A 22,463-nucleotide genomic window follows, 5' to 3' on the forward strand; every position below is an offset into this window, starting at 1 on the left:
GCCGCCTGAAACCTTTACTGATGCTTTATTTTTTACATACTAACATCCATATTAGGTTCACGCAATTTCATGCCAACCTTAGTAGCCAAGTATTGCTTAATGGAGTGTTTGCTTTTAGTGTTACATTGGATGGCTGTATCTGAACTCAACTGGTTTCAGTGTTGTTTAATATACATGTGTGTTTGATATGTATGTTTTTGGCAATGCCTCTAGGGGCAAGCTGGTTTGTTTAAAAAATTATATAACAACTTGTATTCTGTAGGCATTGCACCTGCGCAAAACTTGTAATGTATTGTACCTACCGGTAGCACTTCGGCAGAAAGTCTCACATAAGGTTGTATTCATTCACATAAGGTTAACACTCCGTCTGTTTCCAAATGTCGGAAAAGATGCAACAGGCGAAATTCTAATGCAACGTTGACCAAAAATCCAACAAAAATTGTGAAAAATGGGGGTTTCGTGCAGGCGCAGTACATTCTGCCGACTTGCTTATTCTGTATCACTCGAGGTACCTGTCCGACCACGTGTTGGATTGCGCAATTGCCATACCCACCCGAGAAAGAACGCAATGCAAAATGTTCCAAAGTTGAGAAAATTTGGTGTCCCTAAATCAAAAATTGTAACAGTAGCAATGTCTTAATCTGGTCTGAATCCAGTATTGTTTCGCAAGTGGTGCACACAAAATTCAATGTGCCGGGTACTTAATCACACAGGCTGGAACACTGGTATTGAATGTTATCGTGGCCAAGCTTTGACAATGATTGGTACATTTCTCCAGGTCTGGCATCAGGTGGCTCCAGCCGCAGCAGCTCCAACAAGCCGTCCCCCGCCAGCCCCGAGCACTTCCTCCAGTCTCCCACCGCCGGCTCCCCGCAGGCCAGACCTGCAGCCTCACCCACCAAGACAGGCGTCCTCATACCTGGTCTGGAGGAGCTGGAGTCAAGCCCTGTCAAGGTACATTGTACACTCCAGCAGTACATGCACGCCTCCTTGCAGATTGTATCAAAAGTGCACCTACCTATGCAAGTACCTTTGCAGGACATTGGTGAACCATTTAAGAGGGTCTGCATGGGGGGGTCCTGGCAACGGTTAACGGTAAATTCAGCAGGGCCGATAACGCTTAACGGTAAATTCAGGACGGTCGGCAACGCTTAACGGTAAATTGACAGGCTTTTTTTTCGAGCTGCACTGCATTTGGTATCTCGCTTTGTGATCATTGACAAAATTACGTATACCTTACATGTAATGAAGCATGCATTAAAGGTATGTGTTCCCTGTGTTTCCCACTTGCCCTGGTCCCCGAGTGCGTCCACAAATACCGGGGTGTCCGAGTCGACGTCGGCCAGCTTGCATTTTTTCAGTCTGCCCAGTTTTACCGATGGATTTTGAGAGGGGAGTAATCTAGGGGGGTCCGGGGGAATGCTCCCCCGGGAAATTAAGGATTTTTAAGCCTTCAAAAACGCAATTTCCCGCATTTTGAGAGGCAAATCATGAGATTTTTGTTAATTTGCCTGTCAAGGTTGACAAATTCGTTGAAAAATTCTGTAACTCTCCGCAAACGTCCGGAAATTGAAGGAAAAACTGGTTCTGGCTAGAGCCGAAGCGACCGAGCGCAGAAGCGCGAGTCGAGCGCCAAAGGCGCGCGCAATGTCCGGGGGTCCGGGGGCATTCTCCCCCGGGAAATTTTGTATTTTTAAACGCATTTTCCTGCACTTTGAAAGGCAAAATTAGGCGTAACGAAGAATTATTCATTAACGCTTAACGCTGAATTTAGGATGACAAATAACGTTTTACGTTGAATTAAAACGACCCATAACGCTTCACGAGGAATATACTGATAACGCTTAACGTTGAATTAGAGCGGGCCGGCAACGATTAACGGTAAATTAAAATAGCCCATAACGGTTAACGAAAAAGGGCATGCAGACCCTCATTTAAAAACCACTTTCAACTTCATGAAAGATGGTTGTACAGTATGTCAGTACTGTTTACTAAATAGGTCATTCATTATATTTATGCAAGAATACAAGAATTTTGACAAAGAATGAAGAAAAACAATTTAGGTCAGCACTACAAATGTATGTCACTCATCAGCACATTCAAACTGAGTTTTATGCAAAGATGAAAAAAGGGTAATTGGTATCATCATGTATTTTACATTACATTGTATTTTATCATTATGCTTTGTTCTTGAACTGCCATTTCAATTTTGTGGACCATGGTTTAAACCTGAAATCAAGTAACAGGGTTTCATTTCTTTGCTTTCCCAGCTGAAGCATACCCCGACTAAAGAGAAGCTCCCCTCACCACCTGAAGAGGCTACTGTACCCTCCTGGGCCAAGGACACACAGCTCAAAAAGGTACATAAGACCTGAAGAAGTTTTTGAGATATATTAGGCCACACCAATTTAATTTCTTGGTTAACGGATTCGCCTCTTCATTTTTTTCTGATTTGCAAATAAAATAAAATTCAGCATCAACTGCAAAATGCTCATATTTTGCCCTGAGCTGTTGAAAACAGTCCTTTTCTTACTACTTGTTAGTCATTCCATCTTTCAATGCAGCGCTACCATCAAAAGCTCAAAATTCATTGTTCAAATTTTGAACCAGCCTGGTGTGTTGACTTCATGGCTCCTATTGTACCATTTTGGGCCATAATAGGATGCCTAGGCCTGTTTTTATTTTTTTTTGCCCGCCCGCTCCATTATTTTTCTAGAAAAATCCGTTAACCAAGAAATTAAATTGGTGTGGCCTTATGTGCATTTTTGAGGCATTAGAGGCAGTGGATTGTTGATCCACTGTGTTTAGGGCACGGTATTGGAAGGCAGAGCCCATCCCTCTCCTTCTGCCAGCTTTTACCTCTCCAACCAAAGTCAGGTACACATTTTACACCTGGGTGAAGTGAAGAAAGTTGTGCCAAGCCAAGTGCCTCTCCTAAGGGTACAATCACACTCACTGTCTAGTTTATCGTCTGTTGTTCCCCGTCTTCCGAGGGTTAGACGTGCTTGCACAGTACAACTGGGGCTTGATGGCACCACTTGTCATAGTCCTGTGGAATGATCTTATCTAAGTTCAGGTGGTGGAGGTCCTCCCATATGTTGTTGTACCATTTCCTCCTAGGGCGGCCACGGGGGTTTGGACCCTCCACATCTAATATTGGTGACATGACAGGATTCGAACCAAGGACCTCTTGGTTCTGGGCCAGACACCCCACCGTTATGCCACACAATCCCCTTTAGTAAGATACCAGACTTGTATGATTGCAATTGCACCTACGTGTAAAATTAAACTAAATGTTATTACCATGACCTGTCCTGTACTTAGCTTGTAAGAGCATAAATGTACAGTAAGTCTTTCATTCACTCATTGTTATTACTTAACTAGGTGAGAACACCTGAGGAGATGCCCCCACCTGAAGAACCAGAAGAACGGGAGGGGCCGTGGACAAAACAAGCCCAGCTGAAAAAAGTGGAGAGCCCTCCCTCCAAGGAAGACGATGAAGAAATGGCCAAGGAAAATGAACCACCAGAGCAAGACTGGCGTGCTCGTCTCAAGAAGTCCTTCAAGTCTGGTAAAGACACCAAGAAGGAGAAGACACAGGAGAAAGCCGCTCCGGACTGGGCAAAGAAGGCGGAAGAAAAAACCAAGAGGATGCAAACGATGGTGGAAACCAGCGCGGAGCGGGAAAAGGCATCGGAGCGCGCCGCTCCCGATTGGGCGAGGCAGGCGGAGGAGAAGACAAAACGGGTCCAAACGATCACCGAGCTGAGCAAGGAAAAGGAGGTGGAAAAAGCCGCGCCGGACTGGGCCAAACAGGCCGAAGAGAAGACCAAAAGGGTGCTGGACATCGCAGAGAGCTCCAAGGACAAACAACAGGATCAAACCGCACCAGAGTGGGCCAACCGAGCCAAGAACATGACAGCCAGAGTCAAGAGTAACAAGGTACTGGTGGAACTCGAAACCAAGAAGGAAAACACCAACACCGAGGCAAACCTACCGCCTTTGAAACAACTGGCGAGAACCCCGGAGTCAAACGGAGAGCTCGACACAAGGAATGGCGACAAGGCGGGATCGTGGTTCTCAGAGACGAAGCTGAAGAAGACGCGGCCAGGAAGCGGGAGCGGGGCCAACGCCACGGAGTCGTCGAAAAGCCCCTCCTGGATCGAACAGTCCAGGAAGAAGTCCCAACGCTGCAACGCCTTGATTGAAACGGCGGATCCGGAGAAGCGGTTGGAGAGAAAGCTGTCAGGATCGGCTGATGAGGAACCAAAAGCGCCATTTGTAAGAGAAGTCTCCCTGAGAAGCAGAAAAAATTCAGAGTAAGTACAAAATCGGTGTCTTTGAAACTTTTGAAACTTTTATTTCAAATACCACATAGCAGACAAAAGTCTGAATTGCTTGTTTTATAATACACAACTTGTAGGTATTTACAATTTAAAATTGTCCTCATCAGTAAATTCTTCATTTCTGTATACAACACATTGACATCTCTTAAATGATTAAAAATTAATTACCTACTTAAAAATTGTAGCTTAAGGTAGATTCATAACGAGATAAGTGCAGGGTAAACATCAGATATGAAGATTCGAAACAAACATGGAGAAAGTTTGTTTACAGTTCAACCTAAACTTTGCCGCTTTCCAAGTTTAAAAATCTGTGAAAATGGCCCCCAAATTTGCTTGGGCTGTTGCCAAGACAACGTTGGGTATTGAGCAAAAAGAAAGCTATTTTGAGGGGGATGGGTCAAGTACTGTGCCCCTTTGTGCTTGACAAATGTGTACATGATTAGATTTAGAAGAAAGCAGACGAAGTTTGGTAAAAATAGCCTGGTTCAATTGCTAACCAATTCAGCACCAAGGACAGGGCCTTCTATATTTTCTTGGGTAAGCCTTTTTCTTGGAATGCTCTTTTTAGGTATCTGGATAAACCAAGTAGAAACAAATGGAATTGGCCTCTTTATTAAGCTTTATGCCTTTGTTTTATTTAGAAAGATTTTATTCTTTTTCTGATACTTAGATGCCAAGAATATCCTGTATACTATAAGACATTTGATATGCACAAAAGTACCTAGAAAAATATTTGGGTGCACCATTGCACCCACAGAAAAAAAGTGGGTGCACAGTTCCAATTTTTGGTGCACTAAGGTGCACATGCACCCAGTATTTTGAGCCCTGTATCATACAATATTAACATATTACCTTTTTCTCGAATCCTTCCAGTAAGAGTGGTGGAGACAGCTCTCCGTCGGAACTGGCCCAGATCCCTGACTGGAAGGTTCAGCTGCAGAAACGTAAGAAGGAACTGGGGGCAGCAGGTAGAATAGATTAACCCTATAGTTTAGTAACTAATAATAATAATAATAACTTTATTACAAATCAGTGCTCAAAGACTAATTGCAAGACTTAGTATACATCAGAAGTAATATAAACAGGTTAATTATATAGAGAGAAACAGGGAAAATTAATGAACATAAAATAAATTGAAAAGTATCAACTAGACTAAGTGCTACTTTTAAACTCTTTTAATGTTTTTTTTCCCTTTTTAAAAAAAAAACCTAACATCTATCATCTATCTATCTAAATGTATGGGCTGTAATGAGAGTATGGGGGGCTGGAATTATGTTTTTTATATTTTATAAAAATATTTCAACTGTTTATGTAATGACATTATCATCGGCATTTTTGTTTGTTTTGTAAGTTCTATGATTAATTGTAAAGTTTTCTAATGTAATATAGCATTTGCCTGTTCAACACAACTAATAAATGAAAGTAAGGAAAATCTAATATATATTGGTATGGGTAAATAAGAAATAAACTAAATATAGGAGTCACGTTGAGTAGCTTCCACTAACCTCTGATGTCTGGTGACTGGTGGGGGAAAGTTCTAATCCATCCTAACTAAAATCATCAACCAAGAATCAACTGTCAATAACCCAAACATGTCATCATTAATCAACAGTAACTACAGTAACTGTCATTTCATTGTTTCTGTGGGTTCGTTGGTTTGGGTTCCAATCTGTCCACTTCAGCACAGGTTTTAATAATTTGTTGTTTTTTAGTGTTCTTTAGGCCACAGCAAGTAATTTTTATGGATGACATCAGCGCTCGCATTAATTTTCACCTGATTTTGGGAAAAAAAATAAAAATTTTGTTGCCTTCTGACAGTGGTTAACATGCCGTAAATGGGCAAAGATGTCTGTTGCCATGCCGGAAGGTGGATGGCAGAGTGGAGACAAGAAAAGGCTCTGATTTAATATTTTGTTTCTTACTTTGATACAGTGATATGTGATGCTGGCTATGTATTATGTTCCTACTGAATCAAATGAGTCAAAATCTTAAAATGTAGGAACCTTTTTTTTTCGGCCCGCCTTGTTTTTTTTCGCCCGCTTGCATTAGATTTGGAATCTGCGGAGGATGTCATCCATAAAATTTACTTGCTGTTGCCTTACTAACAATATGGGCACTTTCGAATTTTTAAAAATCTTTTTAACACAATGTAATTCTCAGAACGGTAAGTTCTAACATATCTTCTAAACAACTGAAATTGTGCTGAAGATTGGACAAATTGAATTGTTGTGACTATGTTGTTTACAGCAGACAGACAGAGTTGGACCACCATTGAACACCCCCACCTCGAGTCACTCATAGAAAAGCAGTCCCGCGTTTCAAAATCGGCCGAAAACCTTTTAGACAACGACAGGGAATTTGTAGATCTTCCTCACAGTTCTCGAATAAAACCTCCAGAATCTGTGGAAGGTGAAAAAACAGACTCCTTTGCGAAAGAAAAGGTGTCTAGAGTGAAGAGTTGTCCTGTACACGACTCCGAAAAGAACGTAAATCCCGTCAAGAAGTTATTCAAACAGTTCAGCTCATATTTCTCCAAGGCACCAGAGGTCAGAGGTCAGTGGAAGCTTCACAACAAAAGCTGTACTTTTCAAGTCCAGTGGATAATTATAATTTTTATTGATTATATTTTCTATCATATCACTCATGCAGACAGTTAAAGAGGTTGCTAATATCATGATTATATTACTGACAGAGTGCAGGAACACAATACTGTTAATTATTATCATGGTTTCTGTCATCTAATATTACTTGATACTTTGCCCAAACTGTCCCTTATCTATTTTCTTTTCTTGAAATGTCCCGCATGATTTACTCAGCTATATTATCTGTCTTTTGTTTTATATAAATTATGATAATTTAAAATGTCCCATAAGGTAACTGGATCATCTATCTGTTGTTAATGCATGAATCATTAAGACTTCTTGCATGTTTGTGCATGCCTGTTTGATTGTGTATCAGTGGGGACATCTAGAGGCATGTCTCGGTACTGCACCGTACACACACCACCCCATGACTCGTACCGTACTGATGCGCTCCCTCCCGCGTGGAGAGTCGCTCTTCGGCGGAGAATGACTGATTCTCGCGGTACCGTATATGGTATGGTGCAGGCTGATTAATACACACATTCCTAGCTTTGTTTGGTGTGCTGTGTTCTGTTTTGTTCTTTTTTACCCTCACTTTTACATAGTACTTCTTCCCTCATGCACATATACACAGCTACTCATTGTAGATCTGTTCCTACAAATGTATGTCTCCCTTCCACTAGACGCCAAGCAACCATTTAATATTTATCATTGAGCAACCAAAATTGAATTTGTGGGAACCTTGTTTTTATAATTGGAATATTATGTGCGGTGTGTTAAACGTCAATTTTTTTAAACATGAATTATTCTATGAAATTTGTTTGATCCATGCGTCAAATTTTTGGTTGCTCATGAGTACGTTGCTCTGTGGTCACATTATCTACAGTAAGACAGGGGTTGTCAGTTTGTCACCATATATATGGGAAATACAAAATATTATTTCTTTTCTTAAAATTTTTTTATTAAGTTAGGCCACACAGACTTAATTTTATTGATGACATCCACACGCGCATTGATTTTCGCCTGTTAAAAAAAAAAGCGTCCTCCAAGGCTCTGGCCTGGCTCGAAGGCCTAGGTAGTCCATGGTAGTTAGTGACAATATGGAGGCAGACACCCAGGCCACCAATTCTCCACGACTCAAGAACTGACAGCTCATACGCACAGTGCCGATTCATAAATTCCGCCGGCATGTGCATGTGCCATCTTGTCGTATACATCGCTAAGTACTGCCACAAATTCACAATTATACCAATTGTATTCCTGTGGTTTAGTAAAATGTTTATTTTTGGCCGGAATTTTATTTATTCACCCACGTGCACTATTTTGGGGGTCTTCAGAGGATGTCATCCATAAAATTACGTCCGTGTGGCCTTACTTTTATTGTGCATCACAGGCAATATTTGTCATATCTAGCACATTTAGGGATTAGTAGTTTCCAGGTAATTTTGCACATAAAAAAGTTTTCACCTTAAATGGGCAATTTGTAGGCCTCAAAATCAGTTGGGGAAATGTTTCCCTTGACTTTGAGACACAGTTTTTCCTTGTAGGTGCCACCTGTAGAGAACATTTGCAGCTGTGAAATTTCTGGCACCTGATTTTTTGCTGCTCCCTGCAGGTGACACTGGTACAAAGTCGCACCTGGAGGAGCTGAAGGGGCGAGACTCGCAGGTGTCATCACCACCTGCCGAGGAGCCCGGCTGGAAACAAGAGATCAGGAGACGGAGAAGCCAAGGACAACAGGGCTACACTGTAAGGGCCAGCTGTTCCTTTAAACTAAGGATAAAAAAATTAATGTTAAGGCCACACCAATTTAGTTTCTTGTTTAACAGATTTTTCTAGAAAAATAATGGAGCGAAAAAAAACAAGGCCAGAGGCTACCTCAAAACCAATTCCCAAGGGGATGCATTCGTGCAATTTTTGAAATTCTTTCAAAGTGATCGTAGTACTTATACAAATGCCTCCGCCCCTGAGGCGTCGCCAAAAAAATAAAAACAGGCCTAGGCATCGTATTATGGCCCAAAATGGTATGATAGGAGCCATGAAGTCAACACATCAGGCTGGTTCAAAATTTAAACAATGAATTTTGAACTTTTAATGAAACCACTGCATTGAAAGATGGAATAAGTGTAACAACTAGGAAGAAAAGGACTGTTTTCAACTGTTCAGGGCAAAAATATGAGCATTTTGCAGTTGATTCTAAAGTTTTTTTGTTTTTTGCAAATCAGGAAAAAATGAAGCGGGCAAATCTGTTAACCAAGAAATTAAATTGGTGTGGCCTAAAGGCATCCAGTCCAGTTTTTAGCGCTTGACAACCCATTTTCTCAAAGCCAATATTCCAGTCACCTATCTACATACTGAGTTGACACAACACTATCCCAATGTATATTGACCCTCATGGAGCAAAAATTACCAAAATTCAGACGGAATATGGTTACTGGAGGGGCCCTTGGCTGATTTTTAGGGCACCAGCCAGACAATAAAGGATCATCTTGGGGCTTGTTTCTGCAGTTTTAAAAGCCCAAAGTATGAAATACTGACTCAAATGTGCCAATGTGAAGCAGTATGTGTCAATATCACAAAGATTGCCTTATTCAAAAGATTACAAAGTTTGCATTTCTTGATTTTGTATTTATTTCTGTTTTTCTTTGTTTTATTCTTTGTTGCATTGTAGGATCCTTCTGAGCTGTCAGACAACTCCCCTATTACCTCTGTTCAAATGGTCAGTCTTCTGCATGGCCATTCTATTCTTTTGCACATTTTGCCCAGGGAGCACAAGCTAGCGTTCTTATAGTGTTTCATTGTTACAGTACTTCTTTTGCATGTAGTTTTTACTTATGATCATCAATGCAGAAAACCTTCAGCTACATGTATAGTTCTACATTGTACATATTTATTAATATTATGTGTAGCACATCTGACGATTTTGAAATTCGGTGACCCTCAAGAGATCAACAAATTAAAAAAAACAAAAATCATTGACAGTGTTATTCGGCTTCAGTAATGATGTTGATCATTGATCATAATTGTTCTTCTTCTTCTTATCCGAGTTTTTTTTATTGATTGATTGTGATACATATAATACATAATTCATAACATCTATAATTAGATTAATTCCACCAGATCACATATAGAAAGTTTATTGCAAATACATACCTGAGGGCTAATTGCAGGTACAAGCAACATGTATGAAAAAAGAAAATATGAGCGACTGTACGTCTAACCTTATACTGCATTCTACAACATACAATCATTATGGTACTAGTTTTGCTGGGTTTGATTTCTTCTTTTGAGGTAGTGGAGGACAAATTCACCCACTTCTTCTTTAATATGTGGGTTCTTTGATTTTAGTAGTTACTGTAGTAAAATTGTTTTCTCGTGGTAGGGGATAGTAGGAAAGTACATACATGTACACCACCATATACCACCATAAAAATGTGCCTATTAGTAAACTACATGTATGTCAGACTCCTGCATACATTGTATCTAAACTGTGCACACATGTACCTGAGACAGTGCTCACGGACCAGGACCAAGATCTCTCAAATATTTTGTCTAAATGATAATGGTGTTTAACAGTGAAACCGTGTTTATCGTCTTCAGCCTCCAAAATCCAAGGAAGCGGAGGAGCCTCCTCCGGAGCCGGCGTGGAAGCGCGAGCTGTCCCGCCGCAGACGGGAGGGACGATACCAGACCCAGATCATCACCAGCGACAGTAAGGACTCGCCCGACAGCCCCGCCAACTGGCTGCAGAAACTCCGCTCCAGACCTCAGTCTGCAGCACCAAGTAAGTTCTGCAGACTGAGATGTTTCTACTACATGTACAATGTATAATGCAGTAAGCTGGACAACATTGGAAGGTGGTCTTCTGGTCAGGGTTGCTTCTTCTGGGACAGAAGTATTGTTTTGGGTGGCTCTCGTTCACTGGGAGTTTGTATGTACCTTGTCCTGCAGGTATATACTGGGACCCGAATATGCTCTGTCCTGAGCAGCAGGGATCAGGAGGGGGCGGGTGGAGATTTGGGTACAGTTGATTAACGGGGTTGAGAAGGCAGTTTACCTATCATACAAAGAAAACAAACCATGTCCTGCATTTCATCTCCCCATTTCAATCATTCCCAGAGTATTTGGGGCAATTCTTCAGGAGCGAATTACATGTATATGCCATTGGGGGATTGCATTGGAGATCTGTTTGGATGCGCATTTTTTCATGGTGGCTGATATAGGTGACGGAGTTATGTTTAGTAGAGCTTATACATGACTGTATGTTTTGTATAAGGCCTTTTTAAAAAGAATGGAATGAATGGTCTATATATATGGTGTATATTCGGATGAGAAATTTTGTGTTTGTTAAAAAAGGGATGAGTTATACCTTCAGGGATGTCCTACATGTAGCTTCATTTTCAAGTTTGAACTTTTGTTCTAAAACTGTTTTGAATGTGTTTCCATTAAGAGGATCTTAAAGGGTCTCAGGTGTAACTGGATTAATTGCCTCTCCCAGCAGACAGTGATGAGAGCCCTGATCCCGACTCCCCCATCCACAGACCCAGGTCTAGACCTCGACCAGCTGGTAAGACAAGCAGGCTGTTAACGGTGGCTGGGCATCACAGAATCACACCAAATCTAACAAAAACAACATTTAATTCACTCTCTCTAATTCTCTGCTAATTTCATGATTTAACCTCTTTTACTGCACAGTTTGTTCAAGATCTTTGCTGCCTTCAAGCTACAGCACTGTACTGTAAACGCAGAAACTTTTGTGGTGGTTTTATTTTAGCTTTGAATTTTTACCATGAAATCCTAACACTGGGAATACTGTAATTCACTTAATGTTCACAGTAGCAAAATTTCACGGTCTTAGAAAAATGGACATGTCCACGGAACTATATATTCACGGTGATGAAAGGTGTAGGAAAAAGAAAGTCCAGGAATTATTGTTAACTGTAATGAAAAGTTCACTGTTCAGAAGCAACAGTGAAAACAGTGAACCTAACAGTACAGTGAAAAAATCAGGAATTACAGTATATGTTTTATAGTTATTGTTACAGTACTACAAATTGTTCTAACCACAAACTTGTGCACAAACACAGCGAAAACCTCCTTTTCCCACATTTTTTGTAGATAAAGTAAAACCACCGCAAAAGTAAAATAATGCATTGATTGTATGAAACATGCATCTTGGCATGTTGTACACTGAATATGTTTTAAATTAACTAGTCTTAATGTATAGCTAGTTAAGACAGTCTTTTGTAGATTAATAATTTTGATATCAATGTTGCAGGAATGGTGGTGCTTGCTTGCGATGGTGTTGACTTTCCACAGACATGTAATCCACACATGCTCATCGCTTGCCTTGTTTGCATGATTCAGCCTTTCCATCTTCCTTCTCACAATTACACAAACTCAAGTCACCAACTTTGGAACACGAATGCTGTCTTAATGTGTTTTAGAATAATGGCTGACCAGTGGAAGGGTAGATCAACTGTTCATTGAGTTCACTTTAGGCAATTTGATTTGTTGGTTCTCGGATTCACCTCTTCATTTTTTTTCTGATTTGCAAAAAAAAAAATTTCTGGTTCTGAATCAACTAAAATATGCTCATGGTTTGCCCCCAACAGTGAGGAAAGACCTTTTCTTTATAGTTGTTACTGTAACAGTTTTTCCATCTATCAATGCAGCTGTGGTTGATTAAATGTTCAAAATTCATTGTTTAAGACCAAGCCTTTTGTGTTGACTTCATGGCTCTTATCGTAGCATTAGGGGCTATTAGGATGCCTAGACCTGTTTTTATTTTTTTCCCCTGTTACTTCATATTTTGTCTGAAAAAATCCGAGAACCAACAAATTAAATTGCTGTGGCCTTAGCTAAACTGTAGATCGCTTTCAATTTTGATTCACTTTCACCTACATGATTGTAGTTTATCACTCTCACTGATGGTGAATGATGTACAACTTTTCTGTCCTTTTTCTTTGTTTTTTAACTGTTTTTCTCTCACACACAGCATGCAGCTTGTGGAGGAATGATGTCACACAAATGTGTATAAATTCATAAGAAATGCTTTCCTCACATAGTACCTAGTAAGCTAAAGGCTTTCAGCATGTTGACGCAATGTTGGCCCCATATGTCCTACCAAGAAACAATCTAGTGCAATGTTACAATATCTACTCTTAAAAACTTGGATATCACAATGTTGCCTACTAGTAGGCAGCAACTGTGTAAGCCCTCAGCATGCTAAAAGTGATTTGCTTCTTGTACACATAATGATTTTTATTATATAAGGCCACACCAATTTAATTTGTTGGTTCTCTGATTTTTTCGAAAAAATATGAAGCAACAGGGAAAAAAAATTAAAATAATAACAAGTCTGGGCATCCTATTATAACCCCAAATGCTACAAAAGGAGCCATGAAGTCAACACAAAAGTCTGGGTTCATATTTGAATAAGGAATTATGAACTTTTAATCAAAGCACTGCATTGATATAGATGCAAACTAGGAAGAAAAGGACTTTCCTCAACTGATGGAGGAAAAATATGAGGATTTTTGAGTTGATTCAGAACCAGAATTTTTTTTTGCAAATCAGAAAAAAAGGAAGAGGCAAATCCTGAGAACCAACAAATTAAATTGGTGTGGCCTAAGGAATGTCATACAATACAAACATAGAGAATGGAATGGTCCATGGCAGGGCGATGGTTTAACAGTTCTGTTGTTTCTCCTGCAGGTGTTGATCTGACTTCAAACATGCAGGCTGAGCCAGTCTGGAAGCAGGAGGCAGAGCGCAAGAGAAACAGGTTCCAAAGTAAGCACACAGTTCAAATATAATAATAATTATTATGCTTACCAAAGGAAAACATATTGTTTTTGCTATCATGTTTCCTCTTCTTCTTTTCCAAACAGTGACCTCTGACCTAACCAATGACATGATTTGTTGACGTCTGTCACCATGGTGACTGGTGTTGGGTTACATGATGTTGCAATTTCATGGTCTGCTCTGCTCCTGTCACCATAATGCTAGTAGTACATGTATGTGAATGTGTTTGAGTAAGAAGTAACAGAGCAGACCAAGTCCAAAGGTAAACATTATGCATTTGCTTTGCAAATGTTTCTTCTCTAGTGTTTTTGCTACGTTTCCTCTTCTTCATCTTCTCCAAACAGTGACCTCTGACCTGACTAAACCAGACTGTCTCTCACCATGGTAACTGGTGTTGGGTAATGTAATGTTGCAATTTTATAGTTGGAGGGATCATGGAGGTACATGACTGTGTACATGTAGAAGTGCCGTTGCCAATTCTACCTCCATGGACGGATTTAGATTCCTGTCACCATATATACAGTGAATGTGTTTGAGAGTAAGAATGAACAGATCAGAGCAGACCATATGCGAAGGTAAATATTATGCATTATGCTTTGCAAATGTTACACATAATAAATAGCTCAAGCTGCCTTTCTAAAATTAAGCCAGCAAACAGTGTTGTCAGTGCACCCCCATGCAGGTCCTCAAATATATTTAAGTAGACAATAGAATCTGATGTATGTAGATCACATCTTGATAAATATACAAATGATTCCAACCTATAAGCCTTGAATATTGTATCAAAAAAAATTCTTTAATAATCGTCAAACAACTGTGCATTGAAACATATAGTGGATGGAAAATAAGAAATATGATTTACACAGTGTATTGCAGCTATTATAAAGAACATAACTTAGTTTTGCCATAATTATAGTTTTTTTAAAAATCAGTGAACATCATCAAAGTAAGATAAGTTCAAACTTAGGTTGTTTTACAGTCCTTAGCTGTACCCTAAGGTTCAGACCTGGTCGTTTATTTGATATAATTGTTGTAAACTTCATTAAATTCCTGATTACTTTTTTTGTGCAAGAATTAAGTAATACTCCAAGAGCAATGATCATGTTTTATATAATTATATTTAATATTCTAATTCTCCAGCATAATAATGCTCCCTTCTTCCCTTGTCCCCTAGCAGCAGGTTCAATTTATTTGAATCAAATATAGATTTAGTTATTTTCACAGAAATATCATCTGTCACGATTGTTTCTGTGTTGGACGGACAGTGTTTAATAATATACAGTGTATACACACCACTCAGCCCACATAGCCACCCTGACTTGAGTCATTTTACATTCACCTTTCAAAAAAAAAATATGGGGGCCTGTATATCATTTTTATTCATTCCACAATCATAATTCATAGCTGGACTGCTCAAATTTAACATTAAGCAAAGCTACATGTACCCTGCCAAATTCATGTACATCGATTGTAAACACCCCCACACAGGCCCTCAAAGATATATTCAGCAAATATCAACCCTTCATTCCATGTAAACCCCATACACAGTCCCCACACAGTACAAGGACTTGTTCCTGTAGGTGTACTCTGCAAAGTTGTCAAACTGAGGATTCCACACACACCTGCTGACATATTTAACACTGCTGTTCTTGAGCGGACCAAAGCTGACGGTGCACACGATCTTGTATCTGTCGAAGCCGATCTTCTTCACTTCCTTTGTGATGGCATCTGCCAGGCTCTTTGCCATGGTCCCACCGGGAGTGTCTTCGTACCTCACTTCGCCTAGTTTGTTCTCAAGAACCGACTGGATCACGGTTTTCACCTATAGGGAAAGATACAACAGATTTAGAGTGCAGGTGGCAAGGTGGTCTTGTGATTAGAACCTGAAGGTTTTGGGTTCGAATCCCTGGCCAGCTCTTCGTACCTCACTTCGCCTAGTTTGTTCTCCAGAACTGACTGGATCACGGTATGCACCTAGACGAATGATACAAAAACTTTTTGAGTACTGGTGGCAAGGTGGTCTTTTGATTAGAACCTGAAGGTTTTGGGTTCAAATCCCTGGCCAACTCTTCGTACCTCACTTCGCCTAGTTTGTTCTCGAGAACTGACTGGATTACGGTTTTCACCTAGGGAAAGATACAATAGATTTAGAGTGCAGGTGGCAAGGTGGTCTTGTGATTAGAACCTGAAGGTTTTGGGTTCGAATCCCTGGCCAGCTCTTCATACCTCACTTCGCCTAGTTTGTTCTCCAGAACTGACTGGATCACGGTTTGCACCTAGACGAATGATACAAAAACTTTTGAGTACTGGTGGCAAGGTGGTCTTTTGATTAGAACCTTAAGGTTTTGAGTTCGAATCCCTGGCCAGCTCTTCATACCTCACTTCGCCTAGTTTGTTCTCGAGAACTGACTGGATCACGGTTTTCACCTAGGGAAAGATACAACAGATTTAGAGTGCAGGTGGCAAGGTGGTCTTGTGATTAGAACCTGAAGGTTTTGGGTTTGAATCCCTGGCCAGCTCTTCGTACCTCACTTCGCCTAGTTTGTTCTCCAGAACTGACTGGATCACGGTTTGCACCTAGACGAATGATACAAAAACTTTTGAGTACTGGTGGCAAGGTGGTCTTGTGGTTAGAACCTGAAGGTTTTGGGTTCGAATCCCTGGCCAGCTGCATTGTTGTGCCCTTGAGAAATGCACTTTACATCCATTTCCTAACTCAACTGAAAATGACTACCTAGCTTTGGATAGGGATGTCCTTTCAGTTGGGACATAAAGCTAGAGGTCCAGTGTTAGATGAGAGCCACACCTCAAGCATTAAAGAACCCATCACACTTATCCAAAAATTAGGGGTCAGTCCCAATGTGATTGGTTCAAGTTTTAAAGTTTAACAGTCTGGGTCGACATCTTGAAATGGTACTAGTAACCTGTTACATGTATGTCTATACAGTGGTAAATCTCAATTTATGTTCTGTCATGCTTGACAGGGACTGACAGATATAAAACACTTGCAGCAAAGTATTTTGAGCCCTGTTGTACATGTATAAAGAACCATTCAAAGTGATGGTGAAGACACCATCTTTTTAGATTCACAGCCCAGCTTTTTTCTGCTTTGGATTCAAGCTTTTAGTTTGAAGATTGTGCAGTTTTCGGCGGCAACACCAAATTTTAATTGGCTGTGAATAAAGCACCATTAGTTATTTTTCAAGTATACATATTACTATTGATTTTATGTACTCTGTTCTTTCTCAATGTTATCTCCCCTCTTGCAAGGAAAGTGATCAATTTTCCTGATCTAAATTATACCTTTTAGGATACAAAAATCACATCCATTTGCTGCAACACAGAGAAAATTGTCATGACGCCCCCGTAATTATCTGTAATTAAGGGATTCCAAACAGAAGGGACCCAGAAAAACATCCCAGGTGATACCATGCACATACTTGAAATTTATTTACCTTAAGGCCACACCAATTCAATTTGTTGGTTCTCGGATTCGCCTCTTCATTTTTTTCTAATTTGCAAAAAAAAAAAGATTCTGGTTCTGAATCAACTTGAAAATGCTCATATTTTGCCCCCAACAGTTGAGGAAAGTCCTTTTCCTATTAGTTGTTACAGTTTTTCCATCTATCAAATTGAATGCAGTGGTTGAATTAAAAGCTCAAAATTCATTCTTGAAATATCAACCCAACCTTTTGTGTTGACTCCATGGATCCTACAGTAGCATTTGGGGCTATAATAGGATGCCTAGACCTGTTTTTATTTTAATTTTTTTTCGCCCTGTCCGAGAACCAACAAATTAAATTGGTATGGCCTAAAGCAGTAGTTAAATTTGTGGTAGGACGGAAATTGAGGTTTTCACAGTGTTTGAAGTTTGCAGTTGATAGACCAAGTTCTATGGATAGTACATGTACTATTTATTAATAACTGTACAGGGTAGAAATATAAAACACATAGTTACAGTATTGTGTACAATGATGTACATTTCAAATCTTTACAATATATTTTTGTTCAGACTATTCATAAAGTTAATTCTCCTATAAAACCTGAGCATCACACTATCAGCAACATTTGGCTGAATTTGTTGATCACTAAAAGGTCACCAAATAAAAAGATTGCAAAAGAGTTGGGTGTATTTTTTGCCTGAAAATCTACGGTTACTGGTTATATTTGAGAGCACTCGATAACCTACAAACATCTTCCCCTCTTTAATAATTGTTCAGTGATCTGTATCTGTATAGCCGGTATAACCGCCTTTCGGCGTAACACACCAGCTTCGCAGGCACGCGGCGCAGCGGCAGCTGGCTATATTACACCGATCGACTTGTTACACCTAACCCTTGAACTTCTAGCTCTAGAAATTGTTTAAAGCTATCTATTGACAATGCCCCTACTGTACTTGGTGACAGTGAGTTCCACTCTGCGATAGTTCTAGGAAAGAATGAATTCTTGAACACCTCAATCCTTGGTTGATAACTCTGGTACTTGAATGCATGGCTATTTCTTGTTCTCTTCTGGGCTGGTATTAGGTACTTAGTAGTTGGGACATCCACCAGTTTATTAGTCATTTTGTACATCATGCATAGTCTGGACATCTTTCTTCTGTCTTTCATGATCAAGAGGACACTGGTGGTATTTTGTCCAAAAAGTATTTTTGCAGCTCGCAGACTTGTCAGGCAAACTATTTTCCTGCTTTGTGATACTGGTTTAACAACTATAGTCACCTTATTGAATAGGCTTAGCCAATTAAAGACATGGGTACATTAGGCTTAGGCCTAATTGTAGGGCCACGTTGGACTTTGTTTTGCCTGGAAACCAGCTAACCATTCAGCATTTTGGATTTAATGGTTTCAACTGCATGCTCTATTAAGAGTAGTAAGGCATGTCTGCTGGGAGGTTGTCTTTTTTCCGCAGACCGACGTTGTACAAACATCAATTAGTTTTCCTAGTGGGGGAAGGCAAGCAAAGGTGACTGGTACGATTCTTGTGGGCTAGTGAGGCGTGATATTTGTTCAGTGGACGGTAGTATGGTGTGACGTGCTAACTAGGTCTTGTGCTAGCACACGGTTTCTTTTCCCTTTACATCTAGATCAATCAAATGATATGTTTTCTGTTATTTGGAAAACAAAGAAAGCAGTTTGCTGACTTTCATCCAAATTATTTCGTAAAGTTTGAATTTTACCTTATTTTTTTAAACCTAGAAATGAATAATAACAATAGTTCAACCACCTGTTAATTGCCTTCAGTTCTGTTCATAACAACATCTTAGTTAGTTATTTTATTCTTTGTATGAAGATAGTATGATCTCTATTTTCTGAAGGAATAAACTTCAAAGAAAAGTGAACAGAACTCTGATCATATAGAAGATGTAAGAATGCATAGTTAAAGAGTTTGACTTGTAAGAATGCAGTTTTGTTGTTGTTAAGCATTTTTCTGTAAGAATTTGGAAATTGGAAGTTGCAAATTTATGTGGCCGCTGCCTCTGGTTAATTACCTGTGTTTGGGAGAACTTCTTGGCCGGTTCTAACTGGTACGTCGGCGGTACTTTTTCCCTGAACTCCAAGTCATCGGACGCTTCGGACGCCGCGGAGGTCGTGGAACTCTCCAGCCGGGCTCTCCTCAGTGGCAGACTGCTGCCAGCTGACAGCGTGGACAGGGCGCGGGTCAGTGTCCCCATGCGCGGCCGCGTTGTCGTGCTCTTTACCACCTTCGCCATGGTTCGTACTTCTTCCTGGCACCTCTATAAGAATTCTTACTGGTGTCTAAACCTTTCTCCTTGGAATCCTAGCCGGAAAAATGGCTCGTTCGCCCCTCGTAGCCGGCGTTGCGTACAGAAAGAGAAAGTGTGTCCTTGCTTTGTTGTTGTATCCAAGTGAAGTGGTGCCGGGGGCTGGTCCATTATACAGGCATAATGAATGGGAGATCTGTGTTCCGATAGGCAGTGGTGCATTGTGGTCAGGCTACGGAGACAACTTTTTGACCTCAGGCCAAAATTAACAGGATTGAGGCCCAGGAGTCTTAAATCTGAACCTACTTTTACTAGAAAATGGTATTTAAAATCCTTTTAAGTCCTTTTCTTTAAATTTTAAAGCCAAGAAAATTGTCATACCCTTTTCATGTTCTTTTGTTACCACTGCATTGAATGGGTATACTTTTTTAAAATTTGTTTCTAGTACATAATATAAAGCTTTTAATACTGTTCCTTTGTAAGATCCTTTTGATCCCCCTTATTAACCAAATACTTGCTTTTCTGCTCTCTAGGGGGTACCCATAGTTTGTGATATGTGCCTCTGCATATGGCAGGTAATACACGTAGATATAGGCTGCCAAAATTCATTCATTTTATGATCCCCATAGCTTACTGGTCAAGTGCACTCCAAGTTGTTTTCCGATGTCAAACGTTTGACAGAAGTAGGGGGTAGTGTCAATACTTCATGACTTTTCGTACTGTTCGTTTTACAGTGATTTATTTATGAATGTGTCAGTAAAACTCAGACTGTTGAATCGCACTCCGTGACCTTCACTCGACCTTCTTCAATCAAGAAAGCCACCCTGTTTTCAATTTTGAAGGCTATTGAGAGTCTCTGATAGAATATTTTCAGTATATTCCAGTTGCTAACAATAAGTTATTAGACAAGTGCAGATTAGCTAACTAAAGCTATTTCATTGTTTGATTGTATGATTGAATATAAACTGAGCTTTGATTCATTGCCCATGTATAATGTTATATATAGGCCACCTTTCAAGATTTTATTATCTTAGTATGTGAGGTTTTGTGACTGAAATATGTTAATTGTCAACGTTTAACTTAGTAGTACATAGTTACTATAGCATATAGCATACGATAGCATTAGGACCAAATTCAAGCCATTGTTTTTGTTACTGTAACAGTATTAATATTCCAGTAATTGTTGCTTTAAAGTTGATAAGAAATATTAAATTGTATTGTATGTAAGCTTGAGGCATTTTGTTCCTAAGTACGTAGTACACCCCATATTTATAATGTGCAGCAATCGGGTCTCCAATTTATTTTTAGTGCCTTCAACACACTGAAGCAACCATATTCTAACAGCTACTTTTACACAATGTCATGTGTTAGCTTTAAATGCATGATAATGATCGTTATTTTGCCTTGAAAATTGCACACAATGGCCCTTAAATGAACAGTTTAACCTTGTTAAGTATGATGACAGGCTTTTCAATACACATATTTTTGGGTTTTACATTCTTTTTGGCTATGTAGCAAAATAAATGCAAAGTCTCCAAGTTTCCAAACAAATTTTATTTGGAAAATTGGCCCAGCTGCAGTTTGGAGACTTTGTAATTTCTATCCAATTATTCCACCAGTAGCATCTGCTGTGGGCAAATTGTTTGAGAGTTTTCATCTGGGAAGAAACAAATTATAGACTCTGCCACAGAAGACGGATACTAGAAAGAATTGTTAACGACTTGCTTCTTTCTTGGAGGCACCTGCGTGTCTGGAAGCAATTAGTTTTCTCCAAAGTTTTCCTTTTTTGGCGACGCCTCAGGGGCGGAGGCATTTGTGTAAGTACTGCGATCGCTTTGAAAGAATTTCAAAAATTGCATGAATGCATTCCCTAGGGAATTGGTTTTGAGGTAGCCTCCGGCCTTGTGGTCATCGGAACAAGCAGGAAAGGCTTATGTTACCATGCATGCAATAGCACCTTTTCGGGCAAACTGTGGCTTTTTGCACACAGAATATTAATGATTGTCTTTATTGATATTTCAAATATGTTTTCTTCTATCAAAAGAGAACAAATTTCTTGCTCAGGAGCAGCATATTCAAGCTTATAATATTTCAAATATGTTTTTAGTTGCAACTATATGATGCTGGTCGTTTTTTATAACTTTACTGTGTGACACATGTAGTGTAACAGTGATGTTTTGTGTAAGGAATTTTATTCACTTGTGTGTTTTCTATCATGTATGTTTGTGTCAGTCTTGCTTTTTTATTCATTATTTTCTTCGCTTTCATGATTCTGTTGCATTCCATGCTTGTTTTTCAATTTTCTTGGCTGCAAAACATGAATGCACACCCCAATCCTTCCACGACTAGGTTTCATGCTAAGGTTTCATGCTAGCCAGTGAACTCCTGCTGTAGTCTGGATCTCAGGGTGGGCATGGCGAAGTTTACCTGTGGGTATAAAAAGAGAAAAGGGCATAAATGAAACGTATATCTGAATTAAGTTTGAATAAGTTCTTGTATTGTACTAGTAATTGTGAGTTGTTATGTATCACCTTATGGACAAAAATGGCTGTTTGAAACTTATTTATGTCATATACCGTCAAGATTTTCAAATCGTGAAATAGAACCATATTATAATTGTAATAAAAAGTTTAAGAGTATTTCATTTCAGTATAGCCTGGCAGTTAGACCATCGTAGACTGCCTGGTATCCGTACGGTGAGTTGAGTACTGCCCGCCCGCTCAAATCAATTAGTGCATGCCAGGGTGTTTACGGGGTTGGTTTTGTTTGCCTACATGATGACAATAACTAGAAAGGTCAACTGGAAAGATTTATAGCTAGTATGTCAAAAGAGGTTTATGTCTAGTATGGCTGGGGCCTGTAGAACAACCCTTAGAAAGCCAAATATGTATCTATCTGTTAGAACGCCGTGGTTAGAATTGCTTTGCTGTAGGTGGAACGTGTGTCAGAACTAGCATGACCTACGAATTCGGACACTATTCAAGCTCATGAATAGGTGAAATC

The 22,463-nt window shown here is 39.7% G+C and overlaps 2 protein-coding genes across 4 annotated transcripts in view; one reads left to right on the plus strand and one right to left on the minus strand.

Annotated features, from left to right (window-relative positions):
• The window catches only part of LOC109477840 (serine/arginine repetitive matrix protein 1-like), a 60,804-nt gene that overhangs the window by 28,879 nt on the left and 9,462 nt on the right, over positions 1-22,463 (plus strand). For all 3 annotated transcript variants that reach the window (XM_019779301.1, XM_019779440.1, XM_019779382.1), the window contains exons 8-17: positions 779-954; positions 2,271-2,360; positions 3,385-4,319; positions 5,220-5,314; positions 6,594-6,899; positions 8,544-8,677; positions 9,600-9,647; positions 10,529-10,712; positions 11,427-11,495; positions 13,646-13,723. In XM_019779301.1, coding sequence (XP_019634860.1) covers positions 779-954; positions 2,271-2,360; positions 3,385-4,319; positions 5,220-5,314; positions 6,594-6,899; positions 8,544-8,677; positions 9,600-9,647; positions 10,529-10,712; positions 11,427-11,495; positions 13,646-13,723 — 2,115 coding nt within the window. The remainder of the gene's footprint in view (positions 1-778; positions 955-2,270; positions 2,361-3,384; positions 4,320-5,219; positions 5,315-6,593; positions 6,900-8,543; positions 8,678-9,599; positions 9,648-10,528; positions 10,713-11,426; positions 11,496-13,645; positions 13,724-22,463) is intronic.
• LOC109484759 (tctex1 domain-containing protein 1-A-like) lies at positions 15,219-19,693 on the minus strand. The gene is made up of 2 exons (XM_019788159.1): positions 19,227-19,693; positions 15,219-15,557 (listed from the first exon to the last, which is right to left on the minus strand). Exons 1-2 carry the CDS (start codon positions 19,446-19,448, stop codon positions 15,258-15,260), a joined length of 522 nt encoding a protein of 173 aa, XP_019643718.1. The 5' UTR covers positions 19,449-19,693; the 3' UTR covers positions 15,219-15,257.

This window comes from Branchiostoma belcheri, unplaced genomic scaffold (genome assembly GCF_001625305.1).
Source record: "Branchiostoma belcheri isolate BF01 breed outbred unplaced genomic scaffold, Haploidv18h27 scaffold1, whole genome shotgun sequence".
Lineage (NCBI taxonomy): Eukaryota > Metazoa > Chordata > Leptocardii > Amphioxiformes > Branchiostomatidae > Branchiostoma > Branchiostoma belcheri.

Coding starts and splice junctions, on each gene's coding strand:
- LOC109484759 (XM_019788159.1), bottom strand. CDS start 19,448: ATGGCGAAGGTGGTAAAGAGCACGACAACGCGGCCGCGCATGGGGACA. Junction 15,558..19,226: donor AGAAGTTCTCCCAAACACAG/GTAATTAACCAG, acceptor CTTTCCCTATAG/GTGAAAACCGTGATCCAGTC.